The 24,985-nt window shown below is 37.7% G+C and overlaps 2 protein-coding genes across 10 annotated transcripts in view; one reads left to right on the top strand and one right to left on the bottom strand.

Moving 5' to 3' along the window:
* Doa (CDC like kinase darkener of apricot) overlaps positions 1-18,590 on the top strand; it is a 49,640-nt gene extending 31,050 nt beyond the window's left edge. For 4 of the 8 annotated variants that reach the window (XM_089695488.1, XM_089695487.1, XM_089695485.1 and 1 more), the window contains 11 exons: positions 958-1,084; positions 10,395-10,476; positions 11,042-11,108; positions 12,100-12,213; positions 12,540-12,630; positions 13,619-13,798; positions 14,439-14,568; positions 14,916-15,060; positions 15,584-15,689; positions 16,425-16,572; positions 18,226-18,590. In XM_089695488.1, coding sequence (XP_089551614.1) covers positions 958-1,084; positions 10,395-10,476; positions 11,042-11,108; positions 12,100-12,213; positions 12,540-12,630; positions 13,619-13,798; positions 14,439-14,568; positions 14,916-15,060; positions 15,584-15,689; positions 16,425-16,572; positions 18,226-18,296 — 1,261 coding nt within the window. In that variant the 3' untranslated portion in view covers positions 18,297-18,590. The other 4 variants (XM_089695490.1, XM_089695483.1, XM_089695489.1 and 1 more) reach the window with 4 other exon arrangements.
* A 1,941-nt stretch (positions 18,591-20,531) lies between these two features.
* Positions 20,532-24,985, bottom strand: part of LOC149488342 (NADP-dependent malic enzyme-like) — a 30,039-nt gene continuing 25,585 nt past the window's right edge. The window contains exons 6-12 of one of the 2 annotated variants that reach the window (XM_089695491.1): positions 24,524-24,728; positions 23,954-24,080; positions 23,300-23,525; positions 22,979-23,121; positions 21,910-22,083; positions 21,594-21,717; positions 20,532-21,262 (exon numbers count right to left, since the gene is read on the bottom strand). In XM_089695491.1, coding sequence (XP_089551617.1) covers positions 21,126-21,262; positions 21,594-21,717; positions 21,910-22,083; positions 22,979-23,121; positions 23,300-23,525; positions 23,954-24,080; positions 24,524-24,728 — 1,136 coding nt within the window. In that variant the 3' untranslated portion in view covers positions 20,532-21,125. The remainder of the gene's footprint in view (positions 21,263-21,593; positions 21,718-21,909; positions 22,084-22,978; positions 23,122-23,299; positions 23,526-23,953; positions 24,081-24,523; positions 24,729-24,985) is intronic. The other variant, XM_089695493.1, reaches the window with a different exon arrangement.

The raw sequence follows: 24,985 nt of genomic DNA on the forward strand, positions 1-24,985 counted from the left end.
AGGCTTGTCGCAGTTCGTCGTTGATCTTGGGTAAAGACACAAACACTCGCGTATAGAAATTCGGTATAATCCTCTAGATTAAATTAACAAAATTAATTCCGATCAATATATTATGTTATATCCCGCTAGGAAAGGAAAAAGTGCAAGTTTTATTAGAATTGTTGAAGTGGCTAAACCATTTGCCTCTCGTATTTGTCGGTGAGTTGTAAAAAATACGATTTAAGGCATATCATTTTTTTGTAGCAAATAAATGACAAATGATAAATCATCATAAGAATGAATGACGTAGAGTGATTGTTCTGGTGCTATGTTGTGAAAAAATATAATTCATAGCCTTTTAACTTGTAACTAGTGCGCGAGCGACACGGGTTTTTAACTCTTGGCAGTCAGTTCGCGATCGTGGTCCACGGCGGTTCGTCCCTGACGGTGACATTGCAAACATCGTCGCTCAGCTGCTTTGCTAAGCGTTTATCTTATCGTTATTTACCTTTGAGAAAAGTGCTATCCACGACCTGCTATTAAAGGCGACATCGCAATTGTACACGACTATTTTGCAATTTTAATTTTCGCTTTTAATTAAAGAAATAGATCAGACTTTTAAATATATTATTAAATTAACAAATGACGTTTAATTTAAGATTATGTGATGTAAACATAAACGATAAGCTGTCATAAGTCGAATTAAAACTGCCTATAATAAAGATCATAGGGACGGCGCGCAGATGTTGGCCTGCCCTTAGGGCTCTACTGCTAGCATGTTGCATGCCGCCGCCCGACAACTTGAACAACCAAATAGATCCACATTGTACTTATGAAGAACGGTCGCTAACGTTAGTAAAATAACTGAATTTTACTCCTAGATTAGATTCAAGACCTTGCCTCGTATTTTATAAGTACGCTTAAATATTGTGTCCCCTTACCACTAACCCTATAGCCTACCGATCGCTGATTTCACAGCTCGGAGCACTCCTGGAGGCGGCGAAATGAGCGATCTAAGCGATCACATCACCGGCGATCACCAACTTCGCACCGGCGTAGAAGACATCATCGCGACGAGTCTTCTCCCCGGTCACCCCCTGAACAGGTGAGTCTCACCGTTTCCGTTCACTTTATTTATGTGGATGTATGAAAGCACGAATGTATGTTTTTTTAAAACCTACCGCTCGCTATCACTTACCTACCATGTGTCCACCCGAGAACCTGTCTGTCTGACTGTAATAAACTTATGTACGTATATAAATAATGTCATAAGCAAAGTCCGGAACCAGAATAATGCGTAAACGTCAGTGCCTGTTTGGACGATAATACGGGGACTGGTTTGGCATCAGAGTGCGCGTGCGCATGCGCCTTCGTCCATGAAGACGTGCGCGAGAGACGGCGACCTCCTCACGCTTGCGCCTGTTCTATTTGCGTTCGCCTTCGTCACTCTGTTCGCCTTCAGTCAGTCGCAAAGTTGAATCGGCCGCCCAGCGCGTTTTGCTACCGGTGTGAAAAGTTTATTCGCTGAACACGGCCGCGGGCGGCCAGCGCGAGCCATGGCTGCCCAGCCGTCGCGTAAACCTCCAAACAATGTGCTTTTTTGTGGACCTCCGCCTTCACTTCCACCCATAGTTCTTATACCCAATAATTTATCATGTGACAGTGTGGCAAAAAATGCAGCACCAAATGCTGCCCTTGAATCAATTAACTATCCGCATGGTTTGCAAGAAATAAATAACGTTGGAGTGCCGATTTCGGATAGTCAATGCAACGAAAGTGTTAAAAAAAACATCCCAGGTGAAATTGATGAGCAATTTTCATATCACAATATCTTTCGCCGTGCCAGAAGTTTTGATATATCAGATCTTACTATTGCTAATTATGAAAACAACAACGTATTCCGCTATAGGCGATCGGAACCAGATTTATCTAAATATGAGCTTTATCTTGAAACTGATGTTTTGGTACAAAATTCTTCAATAGAATGTCCACCTTCGCTCGTACTCAACAATCCCTTTTATGACGGATCTTACGCCTACGATCCTTCTCAGATTAACCAAAATATGGTAATGATGCCTGAAAACTACATGGCGTTCGAAGATTCATTCGTACCATCTTGGGATTATAAACCAGAGCTATTAGTGGATAAAGATATGAATACCGGTATATATTATGATGGGCTACCGTTAATTCCTTCTAATGACCCTTGGACACTTTACGGCAACAACAATAATACACTAGAATACTATTCACCTCAATTTGATATACCCCTGGAAGAAGGTGTGCAATATATGAGATTAAATGATTTGGATTGTGCTTTGCCTCAATACTTGAATTTGCCGATAGTAGATCCAGGAAAAGTTCAAGAATTACATAGAGATAATGCAACTCATAACACAACAGGAAGTGCGGAGACAATGACCGATAATTATGAAGATGCTCAAACGCCAAATTTTTCAGATGCATTACCAGCTTCACCTTTGCACTTAAACGAAGACAGTAAACAAAGTAATGTAGAAACTCTACCTAACAGAGAATCATCGACTAGAAGTGAAGAAGAATCGTTAAATGGTGATATATCTATTGATGTAACTAGTAGTTTAGCATTTGTTCCTAGTAGTAAAAGTTCGCCTAGACGCACACGTGGTACCGATGATACCAGCGAAGATACATCAACATGTTCTACGGATTATCATGAAGCGTCCGCGCTCGATTTAGCTCAAAGCTTAGAAGAATTATCTTGTGATAGTGCTGAATTGTCCCAAAGTAGAGATGAACCTTCCCCTGTGTGCATAGAAGAAAATAAGGCAGTGAAAAGTGAAGTCAAACTGGAATGCAATGGACCATTACCCCCTTGTAACGAAGGGCATAATAAACAAGCCACCGTTCCGACAAAGAACGAACCACCTAAACATCTTCCACCACCACCACCTAAACACCAAGAGATACAGGCTGTGAATGAAAATTTAGTAGTTAGTAAAGTAGTGCAAAATAATAAAAATGAAGTGACGAATTTAAGTGAACTGAATAAAACGAGCAATCAAATTTGTCACAGCAATCGCGCTTCATTCCCAATATCGTCAAAGGAAGTACCACATTCGAAACCATTCAAACCAGCGGTGCAACGTCCGCAGCCGCCGGCCGTGCCACCCGCTTGGTTGACTAAAACATCGACATCTAACATTACCTACCAAAGTGTACCACAAATATGTGTTCAAAATTCTGAAGGACAAGCGAGTTACGTCGGACAAGGATCGAAGACACCCCAGCAAAGCAAAATCCAACAAAAACCAGAAGCACAGGCATCTTGTTCATTCGTTGAAACACAGCAGCCCTCTCAACTGAAACCAGAGAAACAACCGAAAGAAGTCGAGGTCAGCTATTTGCTCTTTTTACAAAATAAACAAACAATTATGCGCGCGACCTAGTGTTTTGATAGTGATGTTCATTTAAGGCTATTCTATGATAACCAATCTGTATCTAAGAAAAAAATCATTTTTAATGCCGCGTTTCTCTTGTTAGAGCGTAACACTTAAATTTTTATTTTCTAAAATGTCTATGTGCTACATCTTCAAAAATAAACACACTGTCCTGTGGAGATAATAATCTAGAAACTTAAAAAGGAAAAAAATTAGTTGAGATTGCATCGATTAATGAAATTTATCTTGCACGGTGCGCTCGATTATTGATGTGAAATTATATAAAACGCAATTTTGTATTGTATGAATACCACGCTAATAAAAGTGTGTATAAAGACAGAAATAGTATCAGCAGCTGGCACATCTATTCCATACCAATGGCGATCACTAGATGGCGCCACGCATTAGTTGTATGACCGTTAAACGAATAACTTCGCATGCGCACAGAAATAGCAACGATCACCTTCACCTAGCCGATACTTCTTGTTCACTGTTATGATTTTTCAAATGCTTTGAATCAAACTCGCCAAATTTTTTATTGTACACCTCAAATCGATTCTTCACTAATTTGCTGTTCTTTCATATTTACATCCAATTCGCGCCCATATTTTATAACTGTTCTGATAATCTTAAATTGTTTCCATATAAATCATATTTATTATACTCTTAAGAAGACAAAGACTTATACGTCGGTATCTATTATAATATTGGTTTTTAACCTGAAAAGATAACGATGCAAATAAATCAGTCAATCGTAATATAATAAAACTATATATGGATGTATACTATAAAAACAAAACAGATAATAACACCATAAATTATTATTAAAGTCGCGAAAACATTTTCCTAATCTACTCTCATTAATGTGTTGGTAGTCTTCAATTGTTCTGAATTGTGAAACAAAATCATTAGATTGAAACTTGTTAGAGCCAGTTCAGTTCACATTGGACTCACAAATGATTCAGTTTCTTGATTCCGAACTGCGGCCTTAAAGGAATGTCGATTTTAAAAAGCATTCAATTAATATGACTAATCTCTCGTAATATCCAATATCCATAGATCAATAAAATATTTATATCCTTAATTTAATTTATTATGTGAGTCGCGATTAATAAATAAAACCTTATTTGTGATCGTTGAGCATTTAGAAAGTTACGGGAATTCTAAAGTTATAATGACAAAACAACCGAATAGCAATTTATTAATCATATCGCAAATAGTGTAAAACTTTTGAAAGATTAAGTTTCGAGTGGAGGTCAAGTTTGCGACAGGGGGTTTATCGAAAGTCGTTAGCGAGGCGAAGGCGGGCGATGTGCCGATAGCGAGAGATAAATGTGCTGCGCCCGACCGAAACACACCTATCTGGAAACGATTGCTTCCGCCCGACCTTGCTGTACCCTAAACTGTTGGCATCGCCACCACAACTTTCCCATAAATTATCGCGATACATTTCGTACTTCATCATTTATACGATGACAGATGGATTTGCTTGCAAAATGGCTGTAGTTACCACTTATAAACAATAACTTAATAAAGTTTCTATAAGCATAACAATACATCGAACTAACACAGTATTTCCTAAGTTCATTATGACGCAAAGATATTTGAGCTCGAGCAAATTGCAATTTATAGTTAGATAATATAGTGTTATACACTATAGTGGTTGGGCATGCATCTGTAAACCCACATCAAGTGCGCTTGAATGACTCTGATCACGTATAGTTGTCTTGTTAGCAGCGATAATGAAGCACCAGTTATGTGGGGACCTCCGTACGGGTCATACACTACAACTATTACAAAATAACGTTTATCGGAATTCGGTTTATAAATATTATTTTTATCTTAGGAAAGATGATAAAAGTTAATTTAGACGAGGATGTTATCAAATAAAAATTAAGAAGATCAACAACAAAGTTTAATGAACTTATTGTTAAATTATTTTAGTTCACCGAAATAATTACTCATCATCTTTGATGCGTTATGGGAAATAGTTGTTAATTAACGAGTATTTACTGTTCAACAATACGCGGATAAAACCTGTTTCAACCGAAAGCTTGCATTACAGATTGTCCTCGTCTTTTAATTGGTCTGTTTAAGTGTCGGTCGGTTTAGTTCACATTTAGACATCGACCAACGCGAAGTGTCACACGCAAACGTTTGATAATACTGAAGCTTTCTGAAATGAAATGTTTTTATTCCGATAAAGTAAATATTTCTACATGACATAATCGTATTCCAGTCATACGGTTGAACCGTGGAGCGCACGTTACTAGCGTACGGTTTCATAATACAGTTGTGAATCAACCGGCATTCTACCCGCTCGCCCCCTGTGCGCCGATTTAGTTTGTGCAGTGTAGTGCAGTGATAAGTGCAAGGGTAATGGCCGAATTGGTAGTGAAACATGATCGCATGCGGATGCCCCTCCGGCTCGCGTCCTTTTATGAACTGTATAAAAGGTTCCTGAAGGAGCACGGCTGCAAGTGGCACGATGTAGCCAAACTCCTCAACATGGTCGCGGAGATTTTCTTCGATGTAGACGGTGCGTGTTGTAAAATTGCGGGCAAGGTCAGTTTCATCATTGAATATTTTCTGATAAAAAATACGTCTAAGAGTACCCGCTCGTGTCATTGACAATTTAATTTCATAGTCACCAGATAACAAAAAATATTATGTTTTAATTATTCATCAATACCCGTACATCGAAAAAATAATAACGTAATAAAAATAATTCTATCGAAATACCTTATTGAGAATCTTAATAACGTCACGCTTTGTTGGTCCATTGATGATGAGAAAGTTTAGTTATTATTTGCGTGAAAAGGAATCGGCATACCAGTTTTGCGTCCCTTTTTACCTGCACTACTCGGCCATTGTTAATCCCTGTCTCGTACAGCTGGCTCAAAAATTTGTACCCGTTGACTAGTACGTTGACGGAGTTCAAGACGGAATGAAAGTTTTATATAAAGTTTCTTCTTTTATGAATAATAGTGATACACATATAAAATCTGTGATATTGATGTTTTTAAACCTATATAGGATTGTAAATAATATGAAATTACGCTTTTCGAAAATTTTCCAAGGTTTAGTGGATCTATTTTACACGTGCGTTTCTATTGTTATTTACGAGGATGAAGACAACTATATATCAGAGGTATGAATTGACTCGTAAGAATAACAGTGCAATGCTATCATATACCTATTTGCAAATTACGTGAATTCTATTTCAGTTCGAGAATAATTCATCAAGTGTTCGCTTAAGTATTGTCTTGATATTGATCAGCAATTACTTCGAGGCCGTTATAGGACGGTATTTACAGAAAATGTTACATGTAGCTGAAAAATGTTTGCTTTAGAAGTGAAAGTTGCTGCATGCAACTTTGTTACGTGAAGAATGTGATATTTCAGTTCCTCCGACGGTGGCCGAACGATTTTACCGAGATCTCAAGCGTATAAATTAATAATATAAACCGTATGAATTATCTTTGTATAAATTAATGCACAACATTCCAATTTAAAACGTTAAAATATATGTATATCTTTAACTAAGTATTGAAATACAATAAAACACGGCGAGCATTTAAAACAGCTATTGACATTAGATTTTGTATTAGTAATTCCGTAAATATTAATATTATATTTTTAGTAAGTTTAAAATAAATAATTGCATATATTTGTTTATAATACGATAAGCGTGAGATGGCACGCAGAGTATTCGTGTTACGTATCATCAGACACGCATCGCGTCGCATGATGCTTTTTTATACCCGCATCCGTTCCTCATTGTTTCTGTTTGTCCGATCTATTATAGCGATAAGCGAGATGCTACTATCAATAGGTTTCACTCAATCGCTTAACCTATAACATCGGCTCGGGGATGCAATGTTATGTCTTGGAAAAGATGCCGCTTGCGCATACGAAGCATATCGGTATTGTTCATTGCTCACACGCGCTCCACTAACCCAATTAGCGGTCGCTCATTGGCAAAACAGACTTGGCTCACGGACCCACCATGCGGAGAAATGCCCGTCACATTCGTGTCAACAAGGGTCAAACTGGCCCATATTGTCTATGCAAAAAAAATCAAATTATATATCGCTAATAAATTGTAAATTTTTGTTAAAAGCTAACGTATGTTTTGAATTTGTTTTTTTACTAAAAATTGATTAAAGATATAAATAACAAAGTTAACGAATTAAGATAAATAGTTTAGTAAACGTATAATTGACGGTTTGGCTAGCAACTTTCTAATTAAAAATTACAGTATTGTTTTATCAAACATTATTAATATGTTTATAACGGGCGTAATGCGACGAAAATGCGCGTGCCGCGGCACCTCGGAGTGCGCAGGAGGGCGCTCCCACGGGTTACCGATATTTTTAGTTCGCAACCATTACTTGGCACCGACGGCCGTACTCAGCTGCGCTAGTGATCTTACTCAAAACCTACCGCGCTTTAGGCCCACTCCCGGTCCACAGTGAGGCTAGTGCTATGTCCCATTTTGATTCTGTCTTATAAAATCTGTGATACATCACGCTCAGTGCCATTTTATAGAATATGTTTATCATGTAACAATGATTGGAAAGAATTCAGTGTTTATTCCTGTGTGAATAGTGTTTCATTACAATTGAAGATTTATTACTAAATTACAATGGCCGGCATAAGTACGAGCGGAAGTGGAGCGACGAGTCCACGCCGGCAGCGATACACCCGGGCTTCTACCACCAGTGTGACTCAATTGCTCTCCGACGGATATTCGAGTATTATGAATCGGCTCACACGGCGTGGACCTTCCGAAAAGAACGACCCGATTATTGATTCCAAGCTTACAAGTACTGCACGCACTCGATATGATGACAATTTGCTTACAAACAAAAACCCCGCATTGACAAATGTAAGACGCTACGAAAACAATAGACACATTTCTCCGTATAAATCCTACTCATCTGGTTTGTCATCGACCACAAAGAAATTGAGTGACGATCGCACATTTAATTACCTAGGTTCGACCAAAACTCATGTCAAAACATCTCCCATTCACAGTGCGTCTGGTTTTAGTGCTCTGGGCCGCAGTGACTCATTTCGTAGAGCTCATATTAAAGACAAGTCATCGCCACTAGTCAAACGATATCCGTTGAAAGAAACAAACAATAATATAGAGAGTACAATTATGTTGGGGAGTACTAGAAGTCGTTTAGAGGATAAATACTCATCGGTATTAGACAAAATTGCAATAATGAAAAAAGAGAAAGCGCGTAAGGAAATAGAAGACCGAGAAAAAACATTAGAACCTGAGCCAGCCTTTTCTAGCAGGGGATTAATGAGGAGTTTGACAACTGCTGTTTTTGGTGAAAATTCATTTAAAAGAAACATGTATTCCCGCGAAAAGACTAGGGACAAAACGCCGTTTAGAAACACGACTGATCGACGTTTATCTTCTCATAAACAGAGTGAGAAAACTGAAATGAAAAATGGCTTCGACTTGAGTAATAAAGATCGTACCAATTTTGGCAAAGATAGGAATAGCGTGTACAGGAAACATCAAAGAAGATCTCTACGCGCTGAAAAAAGTGAAACGGAACGAAAAACTAATAAACTTTCCTTAAGGCCTGTGGATATTAGTTTGCAAAGTGGTGCTAGGGATTTGGTTTCACCACCTCAACACATGAATGCAGATTCGAAAACAAATGTTACAAAAACTCCTGCATCTTCGCCCAGTAAAGAAATAGGAAGGCAAAAGCAAATATATTTCCCATCGAGCGATGAAGACGACGACGATGACGACAAAACGCCTGTCGGTGATCAGATACTGAACGACCGCGAAACACGCCGTAAAGAGATACAGAGCCTCATAATGAAATACGCTCACTTAGATGAAGTTTACGGTCGGATCACCGAAAAGGAACCCAACGGAATATCAAAAGCGCCGACGGTGATAAAGAAAACCGAACCAATAAGCGTAGGCGATGTTGTCGCACTACCGCCGGAGTTGAGAAGCCGTCAGAGGCCGCAGCGACCCCGCCACCTGACGAGGCACGCGGCCACGCCGCCTGTAAGCACAAGCTAATCGCCTTCGCATATGTGTGCTGCTAACATTTATACCTGGTCCGTGTTTTTTTAATACTGGACTTTTGTCAAGCTTAAAATTTTTACTGCATAAATAATTTAAAAAAAGTTTATTACATACCTATTCCTAATAAGTAAAATTGAACATTTTAAAATATTTTTTTTAAACTTGAATTATACTTTAATTGAAATCAAACTACTACTCATCCAATATGAATGGTTCGCTTTAAATGTATGCAATTCAAGTTAAAAACTGTCAATATTTGAGGTGTACAAAAAATAAATCGCGAGAGGGTACTCTGTAACGTATATGTCAGTTTGCAATTACTCAGTGACGACTTACGAGTGAATTAATAATGCAATGATAGTGCATGTTTTTAACTTTTTCGTGAATTTTATTCAGTCTAACATGTTTTTATCCTGTATGAAAGTGTTTTCACACTCGAAACGTAAAATGAGTCCAGTCGAAGCATCGAATGACAAAGTTAGTAAAGTGATTTTAGTGATGATAAAATTATAACGTAATCTATAATAGTTAACGATCGGGTGGACACTGGTATTCCATGATGTGTGACGATGTCGTGTGATGGATGGATGTGTGAGTGAAGTGCGGCACCGTCCCGTCCCATCCCTCCCGTCCCGATCCTCGCGAGCAGCGCAGCTGGGGGACGCCCGAGCGGTGCGCTCGGCTCGGGCGTCCGCTAAGCGCGTGACCGCATCAGCGCCCACCCGTCCGCCCTCTAACAGCATGTACGACACTCAATACCAAATGTCGCTTGTCTGACGGGCAACCGTTCCATTGTCTGATTGTTGGGTACAACACTACTCGGGTCGTGGCGAACGCGTGGCGCTTCATCGTGGCATGTGGCTGGTGCGTGGCGTGGCGCGGCGTGCGGCTCGCTCGCGGTGCGGCGGCGGCGGCGGCGCCTGCAGAGCTCCCGGGCACGCTCCTCCGTCAAGGACGACAAGGATGGACACCTCGTCTACTGGCCCGGCTATGTCATGGGAGCGAGATGTTCGTGTCCACAGCATAACTATAACCGGCTATATGTATTGTAACATTACACACACACGCACATACACACTGACAAACACACACACCGTACACTACAGATACACATCACATATAACACAACCATTTGATCTTTCCTTTACACTTTTTACGATTAGAACAACTATCCATTTATACATAACAGAAAGTGTCACATTTGTAAAACATGAAATCATTGAACTATTTTTATATATCCCACAGTTAAACTCCCATAGATCAGATATTCGTGTCTGAAGATTTTAAAAATACATTTTCACGCTTTATTTCTTATATTTTTATTTAAAAGTTTTTCAGTAATCAAAGTAATTTTTATTTAAAAGTCATGTTGGAGCTGGAAGCATTGGTTTTGGTATGATTTTTATTTATGAATTTTAAATGTTATTATGATAATTAAGTATTCTATTTGTATTTTTCTATTATATTTATTGTCTATTTTTTGTGTTGAAACTTTTTGGTAAACCAATGACAAATCTCTATCATGACTTTGTTTGAAAAATAATGTAGTAATCGTTTCGATGATTAATTTCAGACAAAATCATCGACACACTTGGCGAGGGCACGTTCGGCAAGGTGGTTGAGGTGAAAGACTTGGAAATGTAAGTTATTTTGCTTATTATATTACTTTCTAAAAATAATTTACTAAATTTCTATTTATTAAGAAGTATAAAATAATTTGTGTGATGAAATTTAATGAAAGGCTTTAATAAAATATCTTAAGCTGTGCAGTTATGATATCTTTTTATATACTTTTATTTGTGACTAGTGCTCCGCCCCGGCTTCGCCCGTGGTACATATTTCGCAATAAAAGGTAGCCTATGTCCTTTCTCGGGTATCAAAATATCTCCATACCAAATTTCATGCAAATTGGTTCAGTAGTTTAGGCGTGATTGAGTAACAGACAGACAGACAGAGTTACTTTCGCATTTATAATATTAGTATGGATTACCTGCTCGTTTACACAATACATCTAACAGTGCACTTTACTAGCAATAATGTAACCAGTTGTTTTGTTATACATTCAACATCAGAGCAAAACAACAGCACATTGTAGCCACGTATCTTCATTATGTAAAGGAAAGAGACTGAACTCTTTCGTCAGCTTTGCAATTGATTTAGAGTGATCCCTACATTTGGCAGCATAGCAAATTTATTTATACCGCATTCAGTTTGTTTTGCAAACTCGATATAGAATGGATTTAATTTTATCGACCCTTGCCCCGGCAACTTGATTGTCTTCACTTTGATATTCCGTTTTGTTTATATTTGTAAGAGTTAAAATTAATATTCAATAAGATACAATAATATTTATTCAATGTTGTAATTGAATTGTATTGAATGAATGCAAACCTATGAAATGATATCTGGCTTGCTGAAAATAACGCTTTGGAATTATACAAATCATCAAAAACTGGCCAGTAATTTTCTGTGCAACATTTATTTAAAGTTTTTAGATATGTCGTAACGCTCTTGTGCAAGTATATTTTTGGATTATGTGAATGTAGTAGACGCACAGGTGTGTTTTAGCATTACAATTGTATATTTAAAATGTATAAACGATGTTAAAAACGATTCGTTTTTCTTTTTCAGGGAGCACAGAATGGCTCTGAAGATAATAAAGAATGTTGAGAAGTACAGAGAGGCTGCAAAACTAGAGATTAATGTATTAGAAAAGTTAGCTGATATAGATCCAGACTGTAAGAAGTGAGTACGCTTTCGATACTTAAAAATTATACAATACTCGTGCAGGCGGGCTTTGGTATTGCGTGTATTGTACCTGATTTGTTAATTCGCTGACATTACAGTATATCGCGCGCGAATGTAGCAATATTTGACCTTGCACGTTTATATGCGACGTTATGGCCCGCGCTGGCGGCCGGCCAACGAAGAAGTCGATGTCAACGAAAACACAAAAATACCGTCTGCCGCTCGCCATTATGCTCTTAGAATTTCGTATAAATCTCTATAATAGCCTCGATTCGGTGTTTATGGACGCGCCGTGATTGATTATTGTATTTTATCTGTTGCAGTTTGTGCGTGAAAATGTTGGACTGGTTCGAGTACCACGGGCACATGTGCATCGCGTTCGAGATGCTCGGCCAGAGCGTGTTCGACTTCCTGGTGAGTCGGTTCGTTCATTTGCGTCAATGCGCCGCGCCGGTTCGTTTGATATTTTTCGCTCGTGTTTAGACTAGAATGTTGACGAACGAATCGCACAAAAAGCGGGCACGAATGTGTATCGCTCGCTAGGTGTGCGATGTATAAATAGACAGAATGCTATATTTGTTTACGAAATGGGACGGAAATAACAGTGTATTAATTTTAAACTTTAAATTTGGGACATGGTTTTTTTCTGCAAACCAAACTTCACAAAAGAATCTATTCGACTTCCGTATTCTTCAAATGTAAAAATATGACATTTTTTTTAGTTTTTACATTTGATTATACATTATATTTATGTATTATCTCATATTTTCTCTCCAGCCTATTTCTTAATCAACAGTGGACGTTTAATTTCGCCAAACACTATTTAAAAGACTATAAATTTCAAATAATTAGCCTATTTTTAAAACTAGTTAATTAACATCATAGACATTTGTCCCTGTACTTGGCATTAACCTTATAATAGGCTTGTCATGTCCCTATAGGCCACAAACAAGCTGTTATAATGATTCAGCGCTATATCGGGTTGAATACACGAGTATTTACTAATTACATTAAATAACAATTTGGATGAAAATTTAGGACAAACATAGTTTGAGACCCGAGAAAGTACTTAGGATAGTTGTTTTTCCCTGAAACTATGTTTTGCTTAACTAAGCCGCAGGCAGAAAGCTTTGTTGTAAGAATTATAAGACTCTTTTTTTTTTGTGTATAAATATGTTATAAATGTACCTTTATCGATCGCTTATTCATTATGTGTATAAAATAACATGTCTCTGTTATAAAATGTTGAACAGATATATCAAATTGGGATACATTATGATAGATTGTAGTATATTATGTATAAAATAACGTGCCTATTATATGTTGAACAGTTATATCAAACTGGCATGTATTATCATAGTGTGTAATAAATAAAATAACGTATAATATTCGTTTGTAACAGAAAGACAACAACTACCAGCCGTACCCGCTCGAGCAGGTGCGGCACATCGCCTACCAGCTGATATACAGCGTGCTGTTTCTGCACGACAACAAACTGACGCACACCGATCTCAAGCCGGAGAACATACTGTTTGTCGACAGTGATTATGAGCTCGTCTCTGTATATAGTAGTTCTAAGAAGGTACGTACAGAATATTGTTAACTTGTTATATAACACACATTTTAAACGGTTCAAATTAAAATTATAGAACATACAATATCCCTGCTTAGAACAGTATTTTACTAAAATATTTTAGAAAAATCTAGTTCCGCGAAAGAAAATTACTTTATCGAAAGTTTTACTCAAAAGTAAAAGAGAGCGTGTGTGCCGAGCACACGTGTCAGAAGTGAAACTTCTTTGGCAAGATTCAAATACATACCAAAATCGTCACCTCACATTTAAAGATACCATAATGACATGACGGTATTGCCATGAAATTTTATTCTCAACACACCTAAAGACGTTTCACTTCAATAATAAAATTGAAGTATATGATAAAGTCAATTCAGTATTTTAGTTAATTACTTTAATCCATACTAATATTATAAATGCGAAAGTAACTCTGTCTGTCTGTCTGTTACTCAATCACGCATAAACTACTGAACCAATTTGCATGAAATTTGGTATGGAGATATTTTGATACCCGAGAAAGGACATAGGCTACCTTTTATTGCGAAATATGTACCACGGGCGAAGCCGGGGCGGACCTCTAGTTTAGTTATAAATGACTATTATTGTTATTTTTTAGATAATTTAATATGAATAATGTATTTATTTCCAGAAGCACGACTTGCGGCGCGTGAAACGCAGCGACGTGCGGCTCATAGACTTCGGCAGCGCGACGTTCGACCACGAACACCACAGCACTATAGTGTCCACGAGACATTACAGGGCGCCTGAAGTTATATTAGGTGAGCTTTTCCTTTGTTTTTTTTTTTCTATAGAGAGTGTATGGTGATATTGTACTTATTGGTATTGATTTTGGTTGTTGTGAAATCTTTAGTTAGATGGTGTTGTTTAAAGTTACAAATAATTGTAATATGTGTTAAACACTATTTTTATTTTACTATAACTCAATTGCATGTCTGTGCTTCTAAATATATTATAATGTTGAGAAGCATATTTTTATGCTCATACACTTAGAATAAATGAATCTAACCATATCAACTAAATTTCGAAAATATTTAAGATATAACTAATATTGATTGCATCCATGATGTAAAACACACAATTAAACAATAATATTTGCTTATTGCAGAACTAGGGTGGTCGCAGCCGTGCGACGTGTGGTCGATCGGGTGCATAATGTTCGAGCTGCACCTCGGCATCACGCTGTTCCAGACGCACGACAACCGGGAACACCTCGCCATGATGGAGAGGATCCTCGGACCCATACCCTACAGGTGGGTATTATAAGTTTTATATATAACTAGCTTACCGCCCGCGGATTCGCCCGCTTTGTCTAAAACCTAATAAATTATATACTAAAACCTTCCTCTTGAATCACTCCATCTATTAAAAGAAACCGCATCAAAGTCCGTTGCTTAGTTTTAAAGATTTAAGCATACAAAGGGACATAGGGACAGAGAAAGCGACTTTGTTTTATACTATGTAGTGAAAATGTTACCCACGCTTTGGTTCCTGAGGTAAGAGGCTCAAGGGAATGAGATGTTTCACTATGGTATTAATAGTCAATGTCCTTCTCTAGCCTCCTGGCTATCTCTAGATAGAATAAGTATAGTTATTTACGTTAATGTTGCTGCGTTATGACGGGAATGATAAACAAAAGCTTGCTTAGATTTTGTTTATCTTTTTATTTTGAGATAAAACCATCAATACAATCAAAATAATATGTTAATTAGTCTTATAGAAGTTATATTTTGATTGTGTAGAAGTTATATTTGAATTGTGTGACGTTGTTTACAGAATGGCGAGGAAAACAAGAACAAAATATTTCTACCACGGCAAGTTAGATTGGGACGAAAAATCGTCGGCGGGCAGATATGTTAGAGATAATTGTAAACCACTTTTGGTAAGTTTTTTTCTTAATTTTAAATTTTTGAAGTGAAAACTTCTTTAGCGGTGTTGAGCACTTTTTCTGTAATGGGTATAAAATCTTAAACTCGCGTCAGGACATGTGACCTGATCGGAAAAGCGTAAGACGGATACTATTCCAAAATATCAAACATGCTCAACGTTAATAATCAAGTTTTCACTTCTGCCGGCACTCCCGGAGTGCAACCCGTCTTTTTTTTTTAAGTGAAAACTTCTTTAGCGGCGTTGGGTATAAAATCTTGAAACTCGTGTCAGGACACGTGGCCTGAATCCTGATCGAAAAAGCGTAAGACGAATGTTTTTTTCTTTTTTTTAGCCCTTATATTCCATGCGTAAGACGGATTCCAAAATATCAAACATGCTGAACGTTAATAATCAAGTTTTCACTTCTGCCGGCACTCCCGGAGTGCAACCCGTCTTTATTTTCTATATGCGTGTAAAATTCTTTCCCAATAATCAGTTTCTTTCCAACTTAATATTTATATGAATCTTTTTTTTATCTGCGACGTCACTCGCGCTGTACTGCCGGTCAAAGTAGCCTTTGTGCTAATTTAGACTCAAAAATTTACCTCTGTGTCCAATTTCTGCTGTCTTTCTAAAATACCTTTTTTGGTAGGAAATGATCTTATGGGTTCATGATCCGACATGCTATTTCACTTGTTTATTTTAATTTAGTATGAATTTTACAATATTATTTGTTCCGTTTCCGCAGAGGTACCTGCAGAGCAACAGCGAGGAGCACCGGCAGCTGTTCGACCTGATCGCGCGCATGCTGGACTACGAGCCGGCCCAGCGCATCACTCTGCGGGACGCGCTCAAGCACCCCTTCTTTGCGAAACTGCCCGCGCACCAGCGGCTAGGTAACTGTCTCCCTGGGCGCTGACCCGTGACACTGTGTACGGGAGGGTCGCAACGTAGTAGGGTTGATACTTTTCTTAATCACTAGGCGTCAAAGTACACGGCGTGTACACGCTCCAGCCCCAAGCAGAGCCAAACACGCATACATAGCCGTAAGTGGTTTTACGAGCGAACACACAGGCTTAAGTGTCGCGTTAAAGTATATATTCTATGCAGAAAGATATATTGTAGAAGACACCGTTATAATATCTACAGTAATCCGTCTTCATACAAACGTGCGGAGCGCAAAGTTATACCTATCAGCCTCGGATCTCAGTATGCGCTCGGTACCCAACAGCCGCGCGAATAGACTCTACCATGACGTCATCGAGATGTAGTTAGAGAACCGCAAGCGGTCAGCACTACCCTGACTGTAGGTACATATTTCAAGTAAAACGCCAAGTCCCAATACTGTAGATATTATTACCGAGCCGTAGACGTGCTGCAGAGCGCAGCGATACCGCCAACTGGTCGACCTGTTTCTTTTTTGTGTGGTGACTCAATGTTAGCCAGAAGACTACTAAATCTTAACGCGGACACGTGGTAGGGCTGCCCAAGGCAACATGCGCAAGGGCGTCCTACCTTGGTGGGGATCACGAATCTCGACTTGGGCTGAAGCTTGATTGGTCGACATAATTGCGACGCGATGTGCATTATTTACTTATTTCATCAAAATTTTACACACGCCGGCCGCTGCATACAACGACAATATAGATTTAAAATGCATTCCTAAAAGTTAATTTTTTAATATGAAATATATGTACATATTCTATTTATATATCAACTACTTAGTACAGTTTTAATTATATTGTGTCTAGTAAGATCACAATTGATCTAAAAATGTGTGTCTGTCTAGCGTCTTTATAAATTAAACATGGCAATTAACCATTGCTTTTGCATGGTACTAGAGCTAAGTTATCAAAAGAAAAAGCTTGTAATAAAAATAATTGAAATTTTCGACAGTGATTAGCGAATTCCCGTTCGCAGTTTTTATATTAAATTGTTTGTTATAGGACACCCGTTTACAAGGGCATCGTATCTTAGGTCAGGAATCATTATCATTGTTAGACGCTTATTAAGTTTCGTTTTTCATACTGAAAGCATAGTATGACATGAAACTGTTTCTTGTGTTGTCAGTGTGTTTATAATTTGAGCTTTATTATTATTACTTTCTGTTGAATAACATTTTTATTTCTCTTAAAATGTGAGCTTGAGTCTTAGATTTTGTTTTCGTTATATAATATTTTTTTGATTATTTCTTTTCGCATGTACCTCGTCGTAACCATGTTCAATATTTGTTAAAGATTTGTCCTTATGCATTTATTTGTTAAATGTAGGTTCAATGGTCAAGTTAGAATCTTAAATGTTGTTTGTTTTAATGTTACTTGCAAAACAAATTCTAGCTTTGTCATTTTTTTTAAATTTCTATGTTATTGTAATAAATAATAAAACTAATTTATAAATTAGTAATGGTATATAAAATTATTTTGTAAAGTTAAGAAACATATCAAAAACTATTGAATCGACTTTGTATTATTTCTTTGAGTTCTAAAGGTGTGCTTTGCGAGATACTTTATTATTGTAGATGTGAAACTAATAAGTTATGTCATATACAGGCAATGACCGCGGGCGCTGCAACGGCGAGAGCTCCGGTTCGCGTGAGCGCTCGCACTCGCTGAGCAGGTGAGGCGCGGTGCGGCAACGTCGCTCCCGCTCCCCGGCGCCCGCCACGTGACGCCGCACGTGACATGACGTCACGTGACGCGCCGCGCTCACCACGCGCCCTGACGCGACGTGACGGGCCCGCCCTCGACGCCGCGCCAAGCGCTGTCGATGTATCATAAACTTGTACATTAATGAAGTGATAAGTGATATATTTTGTCGAACGTTAATTTTAGGTAATATTTTGTTGTGAATCGGTACTTCTCAATTTGTATTTATAAATAAGTATTCGAAATAAAGACTGTTGGTCTGAGTTAAACTGTCGTTTGATTTTCTACCCTGCATAATATAATATAAACATACTCAACGCTCACACTATGTAATACATAGAAAACATACATTTTACATCTGCACAAATTATATGGATTCGTGACCTTATTTATTAGCTCACTTCATGAAGTGGTCGCATTTTATGATGTGGGCAAAATAATTTGACCAGATCATTAAATCGTCAGTGTGACATATCTATTTTTAGAAAATATTATTAGAGATGGGCCGAACATGGGTTTCACCGAATACGAACATTCGGCCGAATAGTCGTATAGCTAGATACCTTTATTATTTTATTAAGTTATTGTCTTTTTACCAACCTATTTTAATTGAAATAAAGCTTCAGTGACGACAAAATCAGAAAGCTACACGCTAAAATACCTCATTACACTACACTCAAATCATGATAATAACCAAGGTCTTAACAGTAAAAACATTAGGTGATTCAGCCGAATATGAATATTAGGTAGAGCTGCCGAATGTACCAAATACTGTAAATAAAACGAATATTCGGCCCATCTCTAGAAATTATCACTTTGGTAGAAAGTTACAAAAAGTAATATAAAAAAACCCATACAATGCACAATAGTCACCCTACATTTCTCTTCACACATTTAAAACGGTTATTAATGTAACTACTTTACGATATCATCAAAATATAATCTTGGCCAATTCATGAAGCAGCGCGTTTAGTTGCCCATATCGAGAAACAATTTCTTATCATTGATCTGCTGATCAAGCTTCATGAAATCTATACGACTATAGATACAATCTATATTCTATACGATACGGCCACGACATGGACGCGAAAATGGTTTGCTTATACGACAAACTTTTAATTTTAGCATCAAGACGAGCAAAATTGTCCGTATCAATTGAAGATTTGCACACTACATTCTATAGGGTTAATGAATGCACATCACTTCTTGCACCCACTCTCTTGTTCTTGTAGAACTAATGTTGTTGGAATTGATGTAGTGAAGCTGCCTGCGAGAGGTGATGCGCTAATTCTCAATAACCATACAGGTTTCAATTATAATTTTTATGACGGCGATTAGCCATTAGGTGATATTATGTAATTATAAAAACTAAATAACGGCTATAATTTAAATCTGCAATAAACGCAAAAGTACTCGCACTAGATAGTCAGGTTTCATCCAGATTAATTAATAGGCAAGAGAATTAATAAATTTGAATTAGGATTAACGAACCTATAAAATAAAGTAAAATTTTAATTTATAAAAGATAAAAATAGTTACTGAAAGAGCAAAATGATTATGGCGAGTAAAGCGCATCACACACGGTGAAGATAATGTAAAATATATATTATCTTAGAGCATATTTCCGATTATCGCTCGCCATACAAATCCTATGAGCCATAACACAGACGAAGATAATATATATTTTACCTTCAATATCTTAAAATACCAAGCGATAAGCCATATAGGCCGGGAGATACTGACACAAAATTTCGGGTCATTTGTAACAGGATGGCGGTTCTACAGGGGTCTTAGTACGCAATGACAAAAAGAAAAATGATGGTCAGAACGCTGATACTTAAGATACTGTAATATTTTATATTAGAGAATCTTAACATAAAATATTAGTGAAGATACTATAACATCTTTTTCCTAACCGTAACTTTAACATGTTCTGTTATTGCATTAGTAACAATAGCCGGTATTCTTATAAGCGCTCAAAATCGTATCTCTATGTCGTTATATTTATCTATGTTAGCAATACTTTGCATGAATAAATCTTTAGAAATAAATTCAAATTATGATGAAAAGCGCTTTGAAATCGTATTAGTAAAAAAAAAATAATCATACAATTACTGAGGCCGGAGTGTTTACTTTTTATATTGTGTAGGGATTAGTTAAAAAAGGAATTAAAAAATACTGATTTCATAGACAATAAATTTTATTTATTATAAATTTACAAATACATTGCAGTCATTCATAAAATTAAAATATATTTCTAACATTATGTAATAAATAGTAAACAATATTATTAGGTTCCCAGTAACAAAGATTGTTTATAATACAAATGGTAAATGATATTCGGAAAAGCTATAATGAAAAGAAAAGACAAGTTAAGAAACATCAAGAATTAAACATATTACACACAAAAATGACTTTATTTTAGTGGTAACTTATTTGGAATGTATGTTATCATTATGAAAGATCTTAATTTCCAAAGAAAATGAAATAATTAGCCCCTCTATCTTTCCCATTATCACAGTACATACATCAATTTTTAAATAATTTACATCCTTTCGTACATAATATTTTAAGTACCGCTACTGAAGCGCAAAACAATGCAATAAATAGATTTCGTAACACATTATAGAGTAACAATTTGTGAAAATAACTAACACTTGTATTTGTTTCCAAAATTCATATTCGAGTGACAGACACCTAACCTCAATCATGACAATATTGGAATAAAAATTGTTAAATATTATTTTTTGTGGATTACAATATTTTGATTGGTAACTTTAGCGTCATAGAGTATAGAGCACAGTCTACATCTGATGCACTACGGGCCCGTTATCCGGCCAGCTGTAGACGGGCGGAATGGCGGGAGAATATCGCACGTCGTACATTTGCGCGCGAATGAACGCCTCCGTGTCTATGGGCTGCGGCAGGACTGAAGCTTTGCCTGTGAAAAAAATAAAAAATTTATTTTAAAATCCGATGTCGAAATTAATATAAATTTATTGTAATATGGTTTTGCTTGAGTACATGATGTATAGGTACTATAATATTATAAAGCTAAAAAGTTTGTTTGTTTGTTTGAACGCGCTAATCTTAGGAACTACTGGTCCGATTTGAAAAAATTTTTCGGTGTTAGATAGCCTATTCATTGAGGAAGGCTATAGGCTATATATCATCACGCTAAGACCAATAGTAGCGGAACTATGCGGGTGATACTGCGGGGAACAGCTAGTGTAGAATAGAGCAAATTTTCGTATATTTTTGCGAAATTTTACCTGTCTTGTACGCGTGGTCAACAATCTTCTTGGCGATCTTGACAGAGCAGTCTTGGATATCTTCCAGTGGTGGGTACAGACTGCCGTGGCTCAGATCGTCATCAGATACAATTTCAGCGAGAGCCTGGTAATAAAAATGAAACATTATTTACTTTTAATAGCTTTTGTTCAACAAATTTCGTTGTTTAGGAGCATTTTTATTAGTGGCAATTTAATCGATTGTTTTATGTTATGAAAATTATTTTTGACTGCAATAGCTTTACCGCGGCAGTCCCCGAGTGCCGCACGTCTTTTTTTTTCTTTAAATACCACTCACCTCAGCAGCCAACAACATAAAGTCGTCCGTAATGTCCACGATACCCGCGCACAGTATGCCCAGGGCCAGCCCGGGGAAGATGTACGAGTTGTTCCCTTGCCCGGGGCGCAGCTCGCGTCCGTCCTTGGCGCGGTACGCGGGGAACGGGGAACCGGACGCGAAGATCGCGCGGTCCTATAGGTAATGTAGATTGTAGATTAGTTATATAAGATATATTTAGTACAGAGCATGCAGGATTGAATATTTATTTTAAAAATGCTTAAATATAATATATTTTATCAACATTTGTTGCAGTAAATCTATACTAATATTATAAAGCTGAAGAGTTTGTTTGTTTGAACGCGCTAATTTCAGGAACAACTGGTCTGGTTTGAAAAATTTAGATAGCCCATTTATCTATAGGATATATATTATTACCTACGCCAAGACCAACAGGAGCGGAGCCACGCGGATGAAACCGCAAAGCGCAGCTAGTAATAAATATAATTAAGATTTTTTAAACTGATTTATTAAATTATTTAAATATCTATTTATTTAGGAATGGTGTTTTCAAAGAGAAAATAAGTGAAGTATTCGTGTACACATACGATTACGTGCATACTTGTCACTTGAGTGAGTGCGTGTAAGTGCGTAACAAAACGCGTGTGTGCGTTCGTTGCGTGTCACTAGTTTGTACACATATTGTAACATATCTAGTATGTGTGAGTACGAATATATCTAATGTGTATGAGTCTAAATTGTTCATATCAATTCCACCACCGTACAGCACGTCACAAGCTCAAATTCCATCCATACCATCTGGACAGCTGGCGATCAACAACAGTTCGCTTTAAAATAAGTTTTTTGCCTCGTGCTATGGAAATTTGGAATCTGTTCCCACGGGCAGTGTTTCCACGGGCAGTTACGATTTGGGGACCTTCAAGAAAAGAGCGTACACCTACCTCGCCGTACCCTTGGTATTGTGGGTGCAAGTGGGCGACGATGTTCACTTAACATCAGGTGACCCGTCTGCTCGTTTGCCTGCTATTAACATAAAGAAAAAATCTGTGCATGTATATGTGACACTCACATCAGTATTAGAATACGCAGCCTCCGCAGTGCACTCGGCCTTGCTAGTGGGGTTGGAGAGCGCGAACACGACGGGCCGCTCGTTGTTGGCGCCCATCGCACGCAAGATGGCGGGTGTGAACGCGCCGCCAACTGCGGCCGCGCCTGGGGAATTTAATAATTTATTAGTATAATTTATAAATAATTAATAATTTATTAGTATCACTTTAGTAACGCTTTTTCGATCAGGCCACGTGTCCTGACGCGAGTTTAAGATTTTATACCCAACGCCGCTAAAGAAGTTTTCATTTCAAAATAAAACATTTTCATTCATAAAACTCACCAATAAGCACGGAAGGCTTCGCGACATCCACGACCTCAGCCAGCGTGCGTACAGGAGGGTGGTTCTTCGCGAACTTGGCCTTGTGTTCATTGAGCCCACCCTCGGGCCTGTCCTTCACGATCAGCCCCTTGGAGTCCACGAGCCACACGCGGTCTCGGGCTGCGGCTTCGGGAGTACCCTCGGCCTTCATCGCCATTACACACAGTTCCGCTATGCCGAGGGATGCCTGGAGATGGGATGATTTTTACATTTCACTAAGCTAATAAACGTTTTAAATAGGTAAACATGCTCCAACTTAGGACGCGTTGTCACTTACGATCAGGTGAAAAAGCAGCCAAATATTTACCTATTGAAGTAATTTTAATTTTTAAGTAATTTAGCTTATCCAAAATTAATATGATTATATTTTTAATCACATAATCCAGTTAAAAATAAGTAATTTTACAAAAAATCTCACACTACTAGATACCAAGGCGAGCTTAAAATATTGTCCGAACACATTGCACAAAAGAAAGCATCCATAGAGCTTATAAGAAGGGATAATTATTAAACAACAATTTTTCAACAACTTTATAATCTTCTTCACTCTTTTCTAAATTCAACCACCAATAGAAAAAAATTACATTATGTACCCAAAACCCGAAAAGTACCCACCTCTCCAGCTCCTTGGAACACAATGACATTATCGGACAGTTTCTTCTGCGTGAGACGCAGACTCGCCAAGAGCCCGGCAACTGCAACCGCAGCCGTGCCTTGGATGTCGTCGTTGAACGTGCAGTACCTGACAGGGTACATTTACCAATGTAATACCTAATAGGGTACATTGAGCATTGGGTGTTATAGGGTACAATGGGTGTTATAGGGTACAGTTAGTACAACAATACCTTGTTTAGTATAGTAGGATGCTCTTGATAACAAGTTCGATGAATTAAGATAAGATTGTACAAACGTTGTTAAATGAATCTTATAAATAAAGAATAGATCTCATAAGTAAAGATAGAATAGTATTAAGTCGTTAAGAGCATATAGAAAAAAAATACTAGTATAAACTCGAAAATTACATTTCACTGAAATAGTTGCTATTTATTAAACATTTTTTAAATCAAAGTCCTATAGGTACAAACAAACACCGATTTCAACTACATCTTTCCCGAAATAAAATTTAATATACTACAACCAATAAACTATCATAAATACACAGATAAACCAAACAATACTACTCACTTCCCGCGGTACTTCTCCAAAAGCCTAAACGCATTAGCGTTCCCAAAGTCTTCGAACTGTATGAGGCAGTTCTGCCCGAACCGGCGCACGACAGCGCACATGAACTCGTCTATGAACTCGTCGTACGCGGGCCCGCGGACACGTCGCTGTTTGAGTCCAATGTATAGTGGGTCCTCGAGGAACGCTTCGTTGTTTGTGCCCACGTCTGGAGTTGAGTTGGAGATTAGTGTGAGAAAAGATTACTGTTTGTACCCTATGTTTGGAAGTGTCAAGTTTGAAATTACCGCATAGGAAGGTAATAGAATAAATCACCACCATTATAAGGGAAAGTAGACTAATGAAAACAAGGCTTATAAATGGTAAGTTAACTTGGTTTTCAACCTGTGTTGAAAATAAAAAAAGTCTCTTTCCTAAAATGCCAAGTACCAGTAGCTATTGACTCTAGTAGCCACACATACATAC

The sequence above is a fragment of the Colias philodice genome, chromosome 5, assembly GCF_061535455.1.
Source record: "Colias philodice isolate Cphi_HAF_F1 chromosome 5, ilColPhil1 Martin Lab GWU primary, whole genome shotgun sequence".
Classification (NCBI taxonomy): Eukaryota; Metazoa; Arthropoda; class Insecta; order Lepidoptera; family Pieridae; genus Colias; species Colias philodice.